The 19,058-nt window shown below is 45.8% G+C and overlaps 1 protein-coding gene across 1 annotated transcript; it reads left to right on the top strand.

Annotated features, from left to right (window-relative positions):
• Window positions 1-5,296: 5,296 nt before the first annotated feature.
• LOC116494279 (transmembrane protein 182-like) lies at window positions 5,297-17,906 on the top strand. The gene is made up of 5 exons (XM_032196058.1): window positions 5,297-5,449; window positions 7,045-7,162; window positions 8,591-8,689; window positions 10,800-10,937; window positions 17,677-17,906. The coding sequence occupies exons 1-5, from the start codon at window positions 5,297-5,299 to the stop codon at window positions 17,904-17,906; spliced, it is 738 nt and encodes a 245-aa protein (XP_032051949.1).
• Window positions 17,907-19,058: the final 1,152 nt, after the last annotated feature.

Genomic DNA, 19,058 nt, shown 5'->3' with positions numbered 1-19,058 from the left:
AAAAGCAGGACTCTTCCAGAAAATGGGCTCTTTGCAGCACTGAAATTCTATGATGTGGAGAAAAAAAAATAGTTTTCATCATTTTGTTTCCCCCAAAGATGTGAATATCTTGTCTCATTCAGATGAACCAAAGATGCCTGTTTCTGCTGGCGTGTTGGCCAAACATTCCCCAAGCAGCTGAAACACACTGCACCCATGGAAGGAGGCTGAGGACCAACCATCCCCATCACATCCCAGTCAGATGCCCCCTGGCCCTAAAACATTTCCAGCTCCTGAGCTCTGTGCCTGGGGGCAGAGCAGAGTTCAGGGCCTGCTCCTGCCATGGTCCTGGCTCCAGCCAGCCCCGTGTGCCTTCATGCATGCACTGGCCTGATCCTGCTCAGATCCCAGCCCTTTAATCCCTTTCAACCCTGCTTTGCAGTGCTGGGACCGTAAATACCTCTCTGCTGTATTAACAATTTGCTTGATCTGCAGAGAAGACAATATTCTGTGCAGTACATACTTTCCCAATGAGTCACTATGCCCCACATTTAACCTCCTAGATGCTACGATATTATTTTTTTTTTAAGTTTCTTTACAAAATATAATAGCACAGCTAAAGCTTTCACGAAGCTTTTCCAGCTGCTTAGTGGCCAAGCCCTCTGACTAGTATGTATTTCAGCCTAGAATACATTTGATAATCTGTGCCAGTATCCAGTGTTGGTGGTCTTAAAATTCTACAACTGAGTGGAAAACTGTTAAATGCTCGGGCTTCGGAGCATGCCTAATTAATTCTTTGCAGGGTTTTATTCCTTTAAAAAGTGTTTAAAACATGGATTCGCTGTATCATTGAATATTGCATGCTTCCGTGGAAATAAATTGCATCAGTTTGATTCCTTTAGTGGTTCAGAGAGTTAGGGCTCTGTGCTTACTTTGGAAGTTTGCAGGAGCCTTTTGAAAGTTAAGGTTAAAACAGACAAAAGTTGCTGAAGATGCAGAGTAGCTCAATGGCAAAGTGAGAGCTGAAACTGGCATCAGGAAGGTCTGGGCACACAGATCAAGGAGCCACATCCAGAAATCAGGCTGTAGATTTGCTTTGCACTCACAACTCCAGGAGGAATTTGTGCTCAATATGTGGGCTCTTTTTTTTTTTTTTTTTTTTGTTTTTTTTTTTTTTTTTTTTTTCTTTTGACTTGGCTCAGAAAATCACACCTGTGTTTATTTTATTTCATGACTGCTTAAGGTGATTATAATGGCTTAATCCTGGAGAGTGCTGGTGCTTCTCGGGAAGCAGGTGGGGCAAGCTGAGCTTTTTCCTCTCCTGCCATCAAGCACCACGGGTATCCAGCCTCTCCAGCAACACTATGGATCTTTCAACGTCCAGGCTTACGTGCTTCTTCCAAGAGAAATGTAGACGGGAGAGCTGAAAAAGAAGCATGAGGTGGAGGCAAACCACTGCTTATGATCTCAGTGCAGGATTAAAGGGGCCAATGCCAATGTAAGCCTCTATTCCTCCCCCTTTCTTCGCAGCTCATACCAGGGGCTGCTCCTAGCACTACCAGTCCCGTTAATTCTCCAGGTGCCTGCTGGCGTGTGGTGGGTGGCACACGTGCCTCGGGCAGTAGCTGGATGGAGATGCTCCTGCTCCTCTGATGTTTGAGGAGATGCATCCTTTTCCCTGGAGCAGGTAATGGTGGCTGGCTCGCACACGTGGTGATGCTTGGTTAGCCCATTTCCATGGCTGTGGTGCAGCATTTCTCCTCCAGAGACCCCAGGGCAAGCTAGGAAGGCTGGCCAGCATCGCTGCGGTTTTCCCAGCCATGCAAAGCGTGGCCAGACATTCATTTATTTTCCTCTGATTTGGTTTTAAAATTGATTTCAAACTGGTTTGGTTTTAAAACTCACATTTTTTCTGATTAGTTCATCGGAAAATCCTGGCCCTTTCTAACTGCAGAGGAAAGGAGGGGGGCTCGAATGATTTATGGGTGGTTTTCTTGCCATTTCTTCTTTCTTTTCTCCCTTTCTCTTTCCTCATGTACATGTGTCCGGTCTATTAACAAGGCTGTCTTTTGCATTGTATACAATCTATATGAACAAAATGCTTCTACAAAAGGAAACCAAAAAAGCTAATTTAACCTTCAAAACCAGAATAGGCCTGAATCTTATAATTAATAAAGATGCTTTTTTTTTTTTTTTTTTTTTTTTTTTTTCCTGAAGAGTGAAGGCACTATTTTTTCTATTAGTCTAGTTTGTAAGACTAAAAAGTCTTGTGAAAAAGCATTCCTATTATAAGAATTTCAATTTTATCTTCTTTGTTCCTGCTCACTAGCTATAGGAAATGTCTTTGATATCAAGAGAAACTACTACAGACATGCACATGGGTGGTCATTGGTACAAAGCAGAGGGGATTTGCCTCCAAGGGCAGAAGGAGGCAAGCACCTGCGCAGCCCCAGGACAGGACCATGGTGCTCAGCATCATCGGCCAGCACTGCCCCAGATCAGAGCTGCCTCCAGAGCTTCTGCAAAGCAACCAGACCCTGGTGTGCAGAGAAAGCCAGCACTGGGGGAGCAGAGAGGCATGGGAAGCACTACAGAGGTTCGGTGAGTCCTGGCCACAGTGTCTCCTTCTTCGGTCGCCCCTGCAGGGGTGAGGAGCCAGCAGCTCCTGGGCTGGTTGGACACAATGGGGTTGATGTCTAACAAAAAAAATAAAAATCGAGCTGAGCAGAAAGCAACGCTGTGAGAACAAAGCTCCCTTGGCACTGCACAGCACACAGGAATACAGGCAAGGGGCTGCATTAGGGGTCTGTGACCAGTCTGGGTGTCCCCATCGCGTGTTCTGGAGCAGCTGCTCCGTCCCCGTGCTTGTACCCCAGCTGTACCTGCCCATGCCCCAGGCAGGGTTTTGTTGTCCACCACGTCCAGGAGTTTTTCAGATCCCAGAGGTGAGGAGCACATGTGTGTGGGGGAGTTGAGCAGGACGGGGAGCTTGCTGGAGGGGCGTTCTGACCTTGCAAACTCAGTTCCTATTCCACAGCCTAAGAATTTGGGAAATGTTTGGCTGGGCACAAAACGGCCCAGAAGGAGCCAAGGCTGGGCAGCAGCAACGCTCTGCCTCAGCCACACAAGGTTTTGCTGCCAATGGGACTGAGAATTGCTAAGGACACCTTCCAAATGGCAAACAGCGCTAACTTGCAAATAGGCATTAGCATAAATGCAGCACTGCCAAATACAGCTGACTAAAAAGCACACACATAAATGTAGAAGTGTGCATTAATCCCTTTTTTTACATGCGCAAGTGCCCACTTTGCATTTTAATTTTATGAGATTGCACTGCAAAATGTAAAAAAGTCCTCACTTCTGGTGTGCAAACCTTGCCTGCACTGAGCTCTTCAGGTGTTGCCAGAGCTTCCCCACCGGTCACGTCCAGCCTTGAGCTACAGACCTCAAGGATAGACAGCAACCAATTCAACCAAAAACTCAATAGTTTGCTTGAAAAAAAAAAATGCTTAAGAAGGGCCAAGACATGCCATATAGTTTCACATCCCTGAAGATGGCCCTTGAACTGCAGTTCTCCCATCCATTTGAAGGCCATGCAATGACCCCTTTCCCTGCTGAGAACAGCATTCAGCCCTGCCCTGGGGATTTTTCCATTTCCAAAAAGCATTTTTCCATTTTAACAACCAACCAAGACATAAGTCGAGTCTGTGAGGGGGCCTGTAGGTTGTCTCAGACCTGCTCACCCACCATCTGCCCCACTGTGCCCAGCAGCAGCACCTTCTTCTTGTCTTGCACATCTGCCCTGGTAAGCCCATACCTGGCCCTCCCTTTCTTTCTTCGGTTGTCTTCTGGGCAGGGACCTCTTTTCTGGAGTCTATCGGCCGCCTTGTGTGCTCTCATGTTAAGGTTAAACAAAGAACGGCGCTTCCACTGGGACAGCAAGGAAGAGAGACCTGTGGCATTATTTAAGACTGGCCCAACCTGCAATATTTAAGAAAGAACAATGCAAAGGATGCAATCAATTATTACAGTTTAAAGTCTATTGCGCTCATTGAAGAGCGAGCATATTCATCAGTCCATATGCACCAGCAGTTGGCTAGAAGTGTAGTCAACATTTTATCCAACTCTCTCCAGTCTCCCTAAGCGGTGGGCAGTTTCTCTGCTATACCCATATGTGCACAGCTAACTTTAACTATTGCATTGATTTGGAAATTAATTTGGCAATGCAAAATCTGTTAGGTCGAGGAAGTCAACATCTTCATTTATCCTCCTTTTAGACCAGGTCACGACTTAGGCTAAGGTTAGAAAATCAGAACCCAAATTTTCAGCGTAATTTAGATTTCCTCCGCCAGACTCCTGGCACGCCACACGAATATAGTTATTGCCCTCCAGAAATTACAATTTTCCTGGTCTGGCATCCTGTTCCTGGCAGTGATCTACAGCAGATGCTCCAGCCGAAGACAAAAACATTAGGGACCAAATGGCAATGAAATTCCGTGCAGGATTGTCCTCGTTCCCTGTGAGACACTGCTTCCAGAGCGGGGCTGGGCAGAGGGAGGGGAACAAACACCACACAATGTCCATATCCCATGGCAGGAGAGAGATCCCCATGCTCCAAGCGTGTAGCAAGGCTCTTCAGCTATGCTGGCAGCTACACGTGAGCTAAATGCTCTGTGTCTAGCTGGATGCGGACCTGTCTGATGTAACTGTGTGTGCAGGGGACGATTGCACCACTCCCCAGAGCACCAAGAGGGGCACCAATATTTTAATGCCCTCGCTTTTAACCCTGGGGTTATTTTGTGCGACAGCGGCATCAGCTTTTAGTTCAGAGGCAGGAGAGCACTTGGGTTCTGCGCTCTGGGGACACCCCTGAAGACACCTCATGGTGAGGGCTTTGGGAACAGAGGAATGATAAAAATCTGCGGGCTCAGATCTGCTGCTGCAGCACACGGCCTCCCTGCTAAGTTCATGCACAAGCCGGGCTTAAGCTCTCCAGTTTCCTGGGTACTTCTGCATAACAAGTGCTCGTGACCTCTGGACGCTGCCTACCGTGTTGAAATGAACAGCCATGTGTTTATTTGGAAATCTTCCTGCTCTGCCTCAATAGCTATTTGTCATGTTTCTTTAATGCCACAGCTGTTTGGCTACGCCAGGTCATCTGCTTTTATTAGCCCCTTTCCCACCACCCCCTGAAACTCACACCGGCCACCAGAAGATCCGTATCTGTGTCCCAGAATAGCACGTCTCTCTGTCCTCTTCTTTCTGGGAACGGGAAACTGCAGTATTTGTCCTTTTTCCCCCCAAATTCTGCTCCACCATGAAGGCTGGCATCGCGGGGCTGGCCGCGGGCATCCTGGGCGGCACTGGCGTGCTGCTCTTCCTCGTCGCCTTCGGGACGGATTACTGGCTGCTGGCTTCGGACACCTGCGGGATGGTGCCCGATGGAAACAGCACGCTCCAGCCCGGCGAGGTAAAGCCTGAAACCGTGTCTTACTGGGGAGGAGAAAAACTGACTCATTTAAATAATATGCTCTGAAAATGTTGAAAGGCGACAGAGCTACTTTCAATTCAGGCGCTGGCAGTTTTAGATGTGATAATATTTATGCTTATTTAAAGTGACCTGTTCATGTAAAAAGTCAGCCTGAGCTAACTTTAAAATTGTGACTGAAGTAAGAATGTCTAGAAAACATTAAAACGGCGCTTCTGTACTCTGACAGATACGGATGTTAGGGAATGAAAGGCGAAAATGTAAGAGCTTTACTTGTTGACAGCATTTGCCTCAAAAGACAAAAGATTTCTCCTGATATTTGCCATTGAAAGATTTCTACCCCTAGTTTGCTCATTTAAAACCAGTACATATTTTAAAGTGTAGAACTTGGCAATCATTTACATCTGAAGTGATATGACTGCCGTACAGACAGAAAACAACAGCGAGCATCAGGGGCAGCGCAGAGCAGACACGGATTCCTGCCCATCTAACACGAAGAGGCCTCTTTAGTGTAAAATTAAGATTTGTATAGGACTTTTGTTAGCAGGAAATGCAGTTTTGAGATGACAATGTTGAATGTTTCCTTTTTTTATGACAGGTGTTTTAGTGCTAAGTGCTGTTATCATATGTTCATGGATCCTTTTGAATGTGTGATTTTAGCCGTACTTGCTATTGTTTGGCTGCTCGAGGAAGTAACAGCCAGCCCGGTTCCCTCAGCCTTCCACTCTTCAAAAATATTTTTGTGCTGATCAATGCGTAGCTTCAATTAAAAAATGACAGGAAGGTCCTTGTTTTGTGCAGCCTTTTTGTTACTTCAAAGTTCAATCCAATTAGGTTTGATTTTTTTTCTGGTGTGGTGAGTCACGCTGGGTAAACATCATGATGCCAGCAAGAAATACTTCCTTTCATTTCACAATCCCGTAATCAAACGTAGGACACTGTTTGCTTGAGTCATGTTTCCAAATGACTTTCTCTAGTGAAAAAAAAAAAATCTGATAGAAGAAACTTCCAGCAGAAGATGCTGTCTTCTTTGTTTTAAGCAGTGTGATAGAGTCCCAAAGAAGACAGGGCCACGGCTGAAGGGGCCGAAGGAGTGCAGCTCTGGTTTTGCATGCATGGGAAAAGGCAACGTTAAATGTTTCAGATTTTTGTTCGTGCTGCTGTCTGTCTGAGTGGAGAGGCCAGGGATGGCACTGTGCACTGCCCAACCATCCCAGACCTGTGAGTTACGCTCCTGGCCACATGTTAGTTTGTCTGTCACTGAGGCTGGGTGACTGCAGAAGTGCCTGGAAGACACAGGCACTGCTCTTGTTCTTTCCTCTGAGCTAGTTGATTTCTGTTTCAGACCCTGTTTTCATGATCTCTAGTTCAGGTACCAGTTGTGTAAATGGGCTGTGTTTTTACCTTACCTGCCCTTTCCCAAACTGGCAACGTGTTCCCTGACCCCTCAAAACCAACTCAAACAACAGCGAATCAAAGCCCCACCAAACAATGGAAGCAAACCATCCAGATAAACACACACTTTCCACCTTTGCTGTGATCATCCCCACATCAGCTCAGGCTTTCGTTCCCTGCAGGCTGAAACGCTGACTGAGGCCAGGAAGGAGATCCTCACTTTCCACCACGAGGGCTTCTTCTGGCGGTGCTGGTTTTTCGGCGAGGGCCAGCCGGAGACCATCTGGACCTTCTGGTACAGTGAGTACCCGCGGCCTGCCCCAGCGCCACTGCTACGTGTTTGGTTTCATTCTTCATTTTCGTCCCCTCTCTGTCAAGAGCTAACTTGGATCACTTTTTCTAGGCTCTTTTATTGACTTGGATTTTGCTGTTGGAGGGCTGTTTGCAGTCATTTAGGAACCCCTTGGTGCCAACTAAAGTATCACCTATGAAGTCTTACGGGGTGGTGTCCACCACCAGCAAGCACAGCTCTCCCCATGCCCCTTAATGTCTGTGTCCAGCCCAGGCCTGCTGACGGTGCCTGTTGGGCCCGTAATGCTGCTCTAAAATCCATGTTTTGGTCACCGTGTGCTGAGCAATTCCACCTCCACACACGCACATGTGGCCTCCTGGGTGCTCAGGGCCTCCAGCAGTGGGGTCCAGACCAAACCCTAGCCCACGGGCTGGTGCTCTTGGGCACGCAAGACCTCTGTTTGAAGATCTCGCCTATTTTGCTTTTTAAGCTCCTGTTTTGATTTTAAGGTCGGTTCCCTCAATCAGGTTATTCCCTGGTGATTAGTTTCAGATGACTTTGCTGTCCCTCAGCCCATGATCCTGTAAAATCTTGTAGGAAGAGTTACTGCCACTGTTCACCAGAACAATGTGGGATTTTTCTCACAGAATTTTTTTGATATGAAAAAAAAAAAAAAGCTGGCGAGAGGGAGTTTGCTATCTAATTACATTATACAGAAATACGTTATATAATATAATGTTACCTGCAGTAAAATGACTCTTCCTGATAACTGGCAAATTTGTATTACTTCTTTAGGTATTTATTATAATAGGATTGATCATGGCAAATTAATTTGCTGCTCTCGTGGATGTAATAATTAATTCAATAGGTATTCCATAGTCAATTTAGCATGAACTAATGTCCACCTATTATAAAGTGTTCCTTTGAGCTGGGGAACATATTTAAATAAGTGGCCAACCATTAATTAATTCATTTAACATTCATTCTATTACTGTTAATCACGATAAGCCTCAGTGGTATTAATATTGATGGGGCACGTCCGTTCTAATTGTGCTTTCCTCTCTCACCAACTGGAGGTCTCGTAAGGGGGCTTGCTCTAGCACCCAAACCCCTTCGCCCCTTCCAGGAGGGAAATAGCAAGAGGAATATTGACATTAATTTGAGTTGCTCCATCTTTTGTGATTTATGTCCACCTCAGACTGATGTTATGAAGATATGATGTCGTGGGGGCGGCAGTCTCAGATCCTGTTACATCTCCCTTCTCTCATCACTCTTCTGTTTTCTTCTGTCTAGCCACAATTTTGCATCTTTCTTTACTCCCCAGCCTTCTTGCATGTTACGCGTGTTTTCCAGAACAGGGCATTGCCGTCCAAATTATGGCATATGGTATAACTATGATTTTGCATAAAATCAAACCTTTTCTTGTTCTCTTGCAGCCAGCCAAGCACACCCCAAGCACTGCATGCACGGCTACCTGTTCCCAATGCCTGTCACTCTGGGACCTTTTCCCCATCCCTCCTACGACACGACCGCAGGTGGGTTCCCCCCTGCTCCCAGCAGCTCCTTGGCCCAGCAGCAGGGCTGGGAAGGACGGTGTGTGGGGTGTGCCGTAATGCTGTCCCCTCCTGCAGAGCTGCGGGTCCGAGCACAGCCAGGATTTTTGGGCAGCTCCTGACAAAGTGGCCTCGTGTGGCCCCGAGGCGTTCCCAGGGCCTGGCTCCCCAGGGGAGCTCCCGTGTTGATTCATTGCAAGACAAAATAAACAAACGCTGGAAAAATCAGTTAAAGACCAAATTGTCAAAAGATCCACGCAAGTGGCTGGCTTATTTTTAATACACCGAATACGACACAGTTGGAGAGCTCTCCTTTCAACTGGTTCCCTTTTTATTTATGTTTCTCTGTATTTTCAGAGTTCTTTAATGAATCAGCTGCTGTTAGGAATTTTAATTTGCTAAATTGGTGGCAGCAGCTAGAATTAATTCCATGATCTTTTTTGAAATGAATTGATTTCTTTAAATAGTGTGCATCACTCTGCGTTGCCTCTGGGGATCCGGGGCAGGCATACTGCACAAACAAACATCTTGACCTTTTCCTTAGCCTTTAGCAGTACCTTTTTAATTTTTTTATTTATTTTTTTTTATGAGGAATTAATTAAAAAAAAAATATTTGTCAGTAGGAGCATGTGAAGGAGAGCAGCTAGTTTCTTTTGCTGTGCTGTGTCGGATCCCTGCCTCGGGGCACAAGCCTCGATGTAGAACGGATGCGATGCAAGCAGTGGTGAAAGGAGTAGCCCGGTGCAGGCTGTGTATGGCAAGCACGCAGGTTATCGCTGGCTTATTTTTTCTGCTTAGGAGAGAGTGGTATGACGTCCAGCTTCTGAATGATCTCAATGATAAACACACTGATTTTTCCATACTAAATAAAGGGCCATTGAGCCATCTGTCGCTGCCTGTCAGCCTGCACTCGGCAGCCCTCTGCAGCTGCCTCCCAAAATGCCTTTTGGGGACGGCCCTGGGATGGGCTCAGTGCCGAGGCTGCTGTGGCCCCGCTGCCGAATTGGCCTCAGTGCTGTCATCCCTGGGGAGCCGGGGATGTGTCGGCACAGAGATGGGGATATCGTGACATAGAGATGGGGATGTCTCAGTACCCATGTTTAGGACAGATGGAGCTGCACCAACCCCACTGCAAAGCATCTGGAAATCTGAGGGGAGCAGGCACTTCTGCCGTGCACATTTTATTTTATTTCCAACCAGTCTGCACTCAGATGCAAATTATGACAAAACAGGAGGCCGTCCAAGAAGAGGGTCCTCCAGCTATTACCTGCTCCAGAGATAATTTTGCCTTATCTGCATCCTCTTAGGCTCCCTGAGAGAAACGGGTGACTGGAGGTTAAACATTAAAATGAATTCTGTGGTTTTGGAGAGTTCAAGATACTTATCTCTCCCTAAGTGGCTCTCCTGACAAAATGGTTTAAAATGAGCAAAACGCATCTTCTCTGTATCATTTTTCTTTCAAGTGTGAGTCATTTCAGCATTGCCCATTTGCTCACACTCAGCTCAAATCTCTCTAACTCATACTTCAGAGAAACAAAAGGCAGTGAGAGGCAGTGGTCTGAGAGGACCAGATAAATTGGGGGAATTGGGAGTGGGTGTTGGAGAGTTTCTGCCAGAGGACCCCCACCTTTGGCTGCTCACTTGTCCCATCCAAAGTGACAGGGACATGATGGATGCGAATTTGCTTGCCTCTGGCTGGCGTGGTTGTGTGAAGTCACAGCAAAAATCCCCAAATCCCGAGGACAAAAAGGCAGTTGCTCTCTTGCCCTGTTCTCTGGCTTGGAGTCAAGGAAGGCCACAGTGGGAAAATGACAAGCTCCTGTTTTCACTGCAGTCCTGCTCTGCAGTCAACAACAATTGACTTTATTTTAAATCAGGGTCCCGGCACCTTATATAAGTGCAAGTTAAAACAGCACATAGATATAATCGGATTCCATCTCTTCAAATTTTGCTATTTCCTTTCCTTTCTTGCCCAGCCCTTCCATCTCCACAGGTACATCTAAGGACTGTGTCCTATGCTCTCACAAGCTCTGTGACATGGTTTCCTTGCAAACCCCCTTCTCCTCTGACTCTCTTCTTTTTGGCTGTGCAGTATACAGAGGCTTCTGGACAGCGTTCATCATGCTGGCTGTGGCTGGCGGCCTGGTGGGAGGCCTGCTGCTGGTGTGTGGTGTTCCCTTCGTCAGCGCCAGGTCCTACAAAGTCGGCGGTGGGTTCCTGCTGGCCTCGGGTAAGCTCTCAAGCAGCAGTAATCAGATACACGGGGCAGGAATGCAGTGGCTGTGGCACACGGTGTGCAAGGGGATGGGGAGGCACCCAGGGGTAGGGTGGTGCTGGGGAGGGATGGGGGCTCTGATGGAAGCAGCACTGACTTGGAATAAATGATCTCTCCCTTCCTCATGTGGAAATAAATGTCTGTTCTTAGCCAAGCATTACAAAGAAGGTCCTTAGTCCTAAGGAGTCTGGGAATTGGGCAACATAGTTTTTCTTTTTCGTCCTTCTGTGCAATCCAGAGAGCCTTTTATTTTAGTACAGCCTGGAGCTGCAACAACCCTGGGCACTGATTAGCCCTGCTCTGCTCCTGTCAGTCTTTCTTCATATAGTGTGAGTGGCTCCTGTCTTTGCTCTACATCTGGTAGAACTGGAAAGCCACCACGCAGGGACAGGCATACCCCGCGCCACAAAACTGGAGGGCTTGCTTTAATAAAATCTGAAAAGATAAAGCAGTGTCGCAGCAGAAAAATGAATTAAAAAGAGTCATTTATTCATTATTCCCACTACCATTACTAATTATTCCACTGAATTATCACTTGGGTTTTTTTCTTTTTCTGTATTTGAGAGGGAATAACTAGCTTAACTAGGAGAAGTGCTTGATTTATAACTATGACTCAAACTTGGAAATAGAGCTTTTTTTTTTTTGCAATGCAAGCAGTTAAAGCTTGGAGCTCTGGTAAGTCATGCCAAGTGAAGAACTCTATAATGAAGTCAGGCCTTTCTCTAAAATTAATTATGCTTAATTATGGACCCTGCACTAGGTCCTTCTTCCTCAAGCACTGCATCAATCAAACATAAGCTAGGGTCTATGCTCCATTTTGTGTGTGTAAGTGTGTGTACCTAAGCTTTTGGGGCCCCAAAACATTCATGAAACTATTTAACAAGAGAGGTCCCAAACTAACCCTGGAGGAACTCCAACTAAACTCCTCCCAATCTTGTCATACCCTCCTATTATTACCTTTCGCTCTTTTTTCCCTGTTCTTTACCTCCTTACCCATTTCATAGGTCCTTTCCTCATCTTCATCTTCTCCAGATGTACTAATAATTAACCATGTGACAGCAGCTGAGCTGCTTGTTAAAATGGAGCTAGATGACATCTATCTATTTGTCTAAAAAATCTGGAAGGCACTAAATCAACGTGGCCCTACCTGCCTCTGCTAATTCACTCTGCATTTTGTCCAATTTTCCATTTGCCTCCAGGCCTTCAGATATTGAAATAAGGCCGGCAAGCCTGTGGGTATCTGCTTATCTCTCTCTTATATGATTTAATAAATGCTTGGTTGGGTTTAATTCTTTTTCCAAAGGTAAATTTTATGTGGTTTTACACATGTGAATTTCATTTGGGAATGCAAGATGTCTTGCTCTCAGACAGCTGTTGGGTACCAACACCTTCCACTGCATAGTGCTGGAGACTTGAGACTGGGGCCAAGCACCTGAATTCTCTCCGAGGGAGACACTGCCTACCTCAGTTAATGCCCTGGTTTGCCAAAACCCACAGCTTTTGGTGGAAAATGGGGGATGGTCACGTTCTGACACAGCCAGATAAATGTAATATCACAATGTAATATCACGGAGAGAAGGGTGTTGAGTAAAGTTGAATCACCATATTCCTTTTTTTTTTTTTTTTTTTTTTTTTTTCATTGTTTTTAGACTTTATTTGTCTCCTTCTGGATTAAAAGGCCTGGACATAGAATTTGATGCTTTTAGAAAAGCTGATTATTTATCACCTAAACCTCTTGGTGTTAGACAGAGATGCTGTGGCTTAAATAGAAGTTTGTATCAGTTTCAACCTGAATAGCAATCATTATTAACTGTCATTAAAAGGAACCAGCTCAGCTGAAAGAGTCTTACTGTTACATTTTCAATCTAAACAAAAGAGGAATGAAATATTATTTCAACATTTTCAGCATAGTTCGCTTACAATTTCAGCTGATCGCTGTGTTTTTGGATCCTGAACTCAAACTTCTGGATCCTGCTTGATGCTGGCATCCCGATGGACACAGGATGCCTCCCTCAGGGGTTATTTTCTCGCCATCCCTTCTAAAGCTATTTTGTGTAACTGCTCTCAGTGGTAGGAGCAACGGATTTAACACAGCATCAACTCCCTCGCCGTGCCTTTCCTTCAGGTAGCAGGATGTGAGCAATGATGCAGGAGAAATTGCATATTGTCTTCTAATCATGGCCTGCAGGTCGGTGCTAATTAACCTCCCCTGCAGAAACAATCTGTCCTCGAGGAGGTGTGAAATCTGTGATGCACAGAGTGGGAACACGCTCTGGCCCTGGGACAGCCAGACCAGCACCAAATCCATGGGGTGCTGACCCCTCGGGATGTCCCGTGGCCCAGCCCTGCCCTGTCCTCAGCCTCCCTCTGCCCAGGCAGCCTTTAAACCATCATGAATTGTTGTAAAGCAATGAGGCGCTGGACACCAAAAGGCTCTAAACGTTCTGTAAGCTACCTGGACGTGGTCTGGGGCAACCTGCTGTAGGTGCTCCTGCTTGACCTGGAGTTGGACCCAGGGGTTTCTGCCCACCTCGGCCATTTGGGGACTCTATGAAAGCTGCTGCAACCTGTTCTGGTAACCTCTCCATCATCTCCAGGGTCTTAGTGTGCCCCTCCAAGCAGAAGGATGTCAACAGATTAAGGCAAAGATTTTTATTGTCCAGTTAGGTTCTTTGGGTCTTCTCTCCAAGATGCCTTCTGCTTCCTGTGCTTTCAGAGGACAAACCTGACAGTCTGAAAGCTTGGTGGTGATGTTTCTGAGAGGTTGTTCAGAAGACTGGAGCCATCCCCCTGGGTTCCTCTGCTGGACAACTCAGGAAATACAGCCAGGTCCCTCTGACATCCACAGCTACCTGCAGTGGCACCTCGGTGAGCCTTCGTCCCTGCCAGCCTGCTCCCAGGAGTGCCTGAGATGCCTGAGCAAACAGCCAGTGTGTCGCTTTCCTGCCTTTTTTTCCCTTCTCAAACTCAGCCGCAGTGCTTGCAGGGGAAAGGCAGACACTGTCTGCTGACTAATTTCCACTTGTTTCGATAGTCGGATGACAATATGATTAATTATCATCACGGTGTCACCGAGCCGGGTGAAGGCTGCATCGCACCTTCTGGAAGCTGTGTTGAAATTCCTGAGATGATTTCGCTCGTGCTCCTTCATTTCTATTTCCTTTGGGCATTTTAGCAGCCAAGCTTAGAAGTGAGAAAACACTTCATCCAGCCCTGGGGCTGCTCTGAACCTGCAGTGCTGCTGTGCGGTGTTCAGACTGGTATAGCAGCAGGTTTAAGTGAAGACAATGACACAAGATCAAGCTGTTGGCTTGCTCAGGACTGAGGAGGCTCTTCTGGAGGGAGGAATTGTCCTGCTGCATCCTACATGATGTTAAACAACACAAACAGGAGTCATTACCAGCTATCCTTGCACTGGGCAGCACGAATACCTTGTTAAATGTGCACTAACTTCCTCCAGCCACTGTGCTCCCTATGCTGGTTCTTGAACATCCCGACCCATGTGGCACCATCACTGCCTGTACTGGAGGGATACTGTGGCTGTGGGGCATCTCCACACATCTTCATTGGATTTTATGCCAAAATTTCTTCTCCCACATCATTTTGGCAAGTCTCAGGCTCTGGATGTACAGCAGAAGCTGACGGCTGGGGAAAGGCAGCTGAAGGTCACCCCTCTGTTCCCTTATTATGAGCATCCCGAAGAGGTGACCGGTGAGAAAGGCAAACGAGTCGCTGACGGTCAAAGTTCATTTTTCCTGTAATTAGCAGATTGCATGAAAGTTCAGGAGCTTCCACAGAATAAGAGTTAAAGATTGAGTTCACTCACCTGTCCCTACAATTAACAGCTATAAAGGTGTCACTGGGATAAAAAGTGAGAGAAAGTAGAAGGCAGACTCCAATTTACCCACAATTAAGGTGCAGGGAGTGCCAGGGGTTTGTGTGCTCATGGTTAGCCCCTGGATGGAGGAGATTTAACACCCCACTTCAATTTTCCCACAATTAGCCCCTCCCCAGAAGATGCCATTGACCTCATCAGCTTGGAGACTGAGTTCCAGGGTTAATTTTTTCTGTTCCTGCCTAATGATCAGTGCCAAAGAGGGATGCTGGGTTCACTTCTTGGCAGAGCAGTACAGAAAAAAGCTTTTTTTTTCAGCTTTCTGACCAAAGCCGCAAGAATTCTGTCTCTGTATATTCAAAGCCACTTGGGGCCAGTGGGATATGAAGATGCCTTTCTGCTATGGCTGCACAAAGAGCATCCAGAAGGAGGTGGCTTTCGGTTTCCTTTTCTCGCCGTGGAGGCTGTGTCAATGTGTCCCAGGGACTCCTTGCCACCCCAATGTAATTATTTTAGGGAAGAAATTGCTTACTTCGCATTTTCTTGTCATTTTACTGGAGTGTGAAAGCATTCTTAATTTAGGTGTGGAGGCTGTGGCCGTGCCATCACCTCCAGCACCTGTTCATCGATAAACACACTGCTCCTCCCGGGCTCCCCAGGAGCAGCACAGGGGCAGGTAGGTTTTGGTCTGCTTTCCCCAGTAAATGAGCCTCAGGCAACCTGAATTTTCCTGGGACAATTCAACTCGAAAACAAACAAACAAACAAACAAAAAACCCAAACAAACATACAGGAAAAAACCAACACTTTTTATTTAAAGAAAAATAGGAAAGCTCTGGAAAAAAACACCACTGTACCCATGTCCTCTGCCCCTCTGGGACTACTTTTATATTTGTGTCTCTTACGGTAGGTATTATAAGCTAATGAAATATAAATTGATCTTTAAAAGAGCACTTTTCAAGGTTCAGTTGCTATCTAATTAATTTAATTTTAAATTACATCAGTAATAAAGACTTAATTGCCTTCTTATCAATATATTGTATTTTGTAAAGAACATGCGACTATTTAAACATTCAATCATTTTCTTATAGAAGAATAATTGGTATTTTAAGCATACAACTATCATACTAAGTGTAAAATATTTATTTGTGCACGTAATTTCAAGTGGTATCACAATCTCAATGAACATGCAAATGTTACAGCAGCTGCTGTTTAACTCCTAGCCTGCCTTTCCAGCAACCATGCGGACTTGTCTGTGGAAGGGAGAACGGTCTGAGGCAGCACAACGTGGTGATGTGAAGTGTGTTCATACAGTTACACACATTTCTCATTATTAAGGTTCAATTCCCAGTCCCTGGGTGCAGAAGGCAGTTTAATAAACATGACAGCTTGGGGTGGGTAGCTTCAACTTCTCTATAACACCTAGTGAGGACTGAGAAACATTTTGGACCCTACACACGAGACTCATTCTAGGCTACAAGACGTGGAGCAGGGTTTTAAAGCAGCAAATGTGCTTATATCCCTTGTGAGCAGGAACACAGCTCAATGCTGCTGTGTGTCCTCCGAGCGAGGGCTCGGTAAGCTCCATTGCTAAGCAGATAGATCAATGTCAAGCCATACCCGCAGCCTGTGCCTAGCATGGAAGCTGGATTTTGTAGTGCATAAGCTGCCAGGAAGAATAATTAAATATACTGCAAGCTACCTTTGGTTTAAAATTTGCAAGGGGAGAAATGAAATCCAGCAGAAGCCAGAATGCATCAGCAGAACTGTGTGGTGACTTGTCAACTACAGTGATTCTGAACTGTTTGCTTCATTTCTACTATGAAAATACCATAATCTGTGATGTATGTCTTTCATATCTGTACACACGTGTGTGGGTATGTATATGGAACCATTTAAACGTAGTAAGCTTCTAGCTGTGAAGTGTCAAGACCAGATATTACTGAAGTAGCTTCAGCCTGTCATCACACTGCCACTATTTGGTGTTAATGTATGCTGACTTTTAAATGCACTGCATGTATTCTTTAAAGTGATGCAGTAAATAATACTGGGACCATGCTAGGTTTTGTCATCTGTTTTGTGCAGAGACCTATGACTCTGAGTTCTGGGGAAGGAGGTTCCTAGAGGGTCACCCAACACAAGAATCCACTTTATCCCACGTGGGTCTGGGAAGTGCCTGCACTCCACTTCAGACGTGGCCACGCTCTCCCTGTGAAGGCTGCCCTCGTGAGGCCTTCTGTGTGGATGAGTATGGAAACACGAGATGCTTAGCCTGATGGACAGCTGCTAGTTGGGTCACAGGCACCTCACAAGACCTGGGAGGCCCCTTATAGCTCCAAGGATGATGGTGACTTTGAAGTCACAGCTCAAGTGTCCTCAGTCCTTCACCCTGGCTTTAAGGAGGGCGAATAAGGTCTCACATGCCAGTGTTGGGCCATAAAAGTTTATACAACCTCACAGTATGAGCTGTTTGATACTGTTATTTAGTAGTCCGGCTGAGGTTGATGTATCATGGCCACTTGGGTGTGAAAGGGGACTCCTGCAAGCCGGGCCAGCCCCCTGGGTGTCCATGGGGCTCTGTTTGTCCCCATGTCGGGGCAGCAGCACTGAGTGCAGCATGTTCAGTGCCAGCAGGACCAGTCCCCATGGCTTTGTGTTTCTTGTGGAAAAGGGATCTGACATTGGAAGTCAGATTTTTCTTCTCTAAAGGAAAAACTCAACAAGTAATGGCATTCTGCACCATGGACCTTTAATGCAAAGGGTCTGCAAGAATAGATGGGAACCTGTTGCAGTCTTTCCTCGCTTTTCTGTATCTTATAGGCTGGTTGCAATCAGAGAATAACTTTGTCTCTCTTTCCAGGAGGCTTATTTCTCCTGCTCATTTTCCTCTTCGTGATGTGGAAGGAGTTTGTGGCTGATTTTCAGAAGTACATCCTCCTGGAGAGGAGTGAAATGTGCCTGGAGGAAACGCCTGTGCGCGTGTACTACGGCTGGTCCTTCATGTTCGCTGCCGCAGGGGTGCCCCTGGTGCTGCTCTCTGGACTCCTCTTCTTTCTTGTCGGCAGAGACATTATGAAATCCCTGGAGTAAGAAAATGGGTGATGCTGGGCAAGCCTCAGAGAAAACTGGTGATACCCCTTGTAATGAAATGTACACAAGTTTTGAGGACTCGGTCATTTTTGTAGCTCTAATTGTTGGAGTAGGTGCATGATTAAAGTCACTGGTGCGTGGAGGCAGGGGTGGAGCACTGAGCATGCAGATGCTCTCAGTCCTAAACCACTATTACGCTCTGGAGAAATGTAGACATATCCATGGACTGTGCAGCACTTTTAGGTCAGAGGAACAGCCTTGGCTGTGCTAGGCAGCTACCACGACCCATCCGTATTCAGCAGAGCCAGAGGTTTACAGTGTTCCCAGCATCCTTGTTTCTTGTAAGAGGTAATCGAATCTGGCTGTGAGGGTGTACGCTCTAATGTCTATTTCTGAAAAAGCAATTAAGGACGATTTTTTTTTTTTAGCTGGCTCTAATTGACATCAAAGGACAACTGTTTTAATGGAATGTCAGGAAACATGAGAAAGTTTTTCGTTAAAAGCCCTGATTCTGAAGATACAAATGTAACTGGGCCTAACCTAACTTGCAATAAGTGACTAAAGCAATTTCTTTGGCATCACAAAATGTATTAATTAGTCTTTCTTTACAGCACCATACTACTGTGCATTTAATATTTTCCTGGACATAGGGTTGTGGGGATTCACAATCCAAAAACTGAAAAATGGACTTGGGGGAAAGGGAATGGGAACAATAATACTATGATTTTTGTTTGTTTGTTATGGTAGAACCTGTCAGCCGGCTTAGAACAAGTCAGTTCCAAATATACATATACAATTTATATATATTAAAATTCTTGCAATTGCTCAAGTATACATTGTCTGACAGGTTACAGTAGTCCCACTAAGAGTAATGCATGCTAATTCTATACAAAACCATCTAGGTAAGGAAGGTGAAGTCATTTATTCTGTGTATGTGGAGGTTTGTAGAGACACTCAAGGAATGTCAAAGATTTGATCTTGCTGTGTTTTTCAGGCTGGATCTTGCTGCTTTGAAGTAGTTTGTTGGGCCCTTGCTTGCTGAACTCATCTGCATAAATTGTAAATAAAACTTACTAGAAATATATGCTTTTCTCATGGATGTCATAGTTTGTGCTAAACATACATTTCCCAAGCTTAATGTCATACTATTGA

Source organism: Aythya fuligula, chromosome 13, assembly GCF_009819795.1.
Source record: "Aythya fuligula isolate bAytFul2 chromosome 13, bAytFul2.pri, whole genome shotgun sequence".
NCBI lineage: Eukaryota > Metazoa > Chordata > Aves > Anseriformes > Anatidae > Aythya > Aythya fuligula.
The sequence above is the reverse complement of the archived record's forward strand: the minus strand, read 5'-3'. Positions and strand labels throughout refer to the sequence as shown.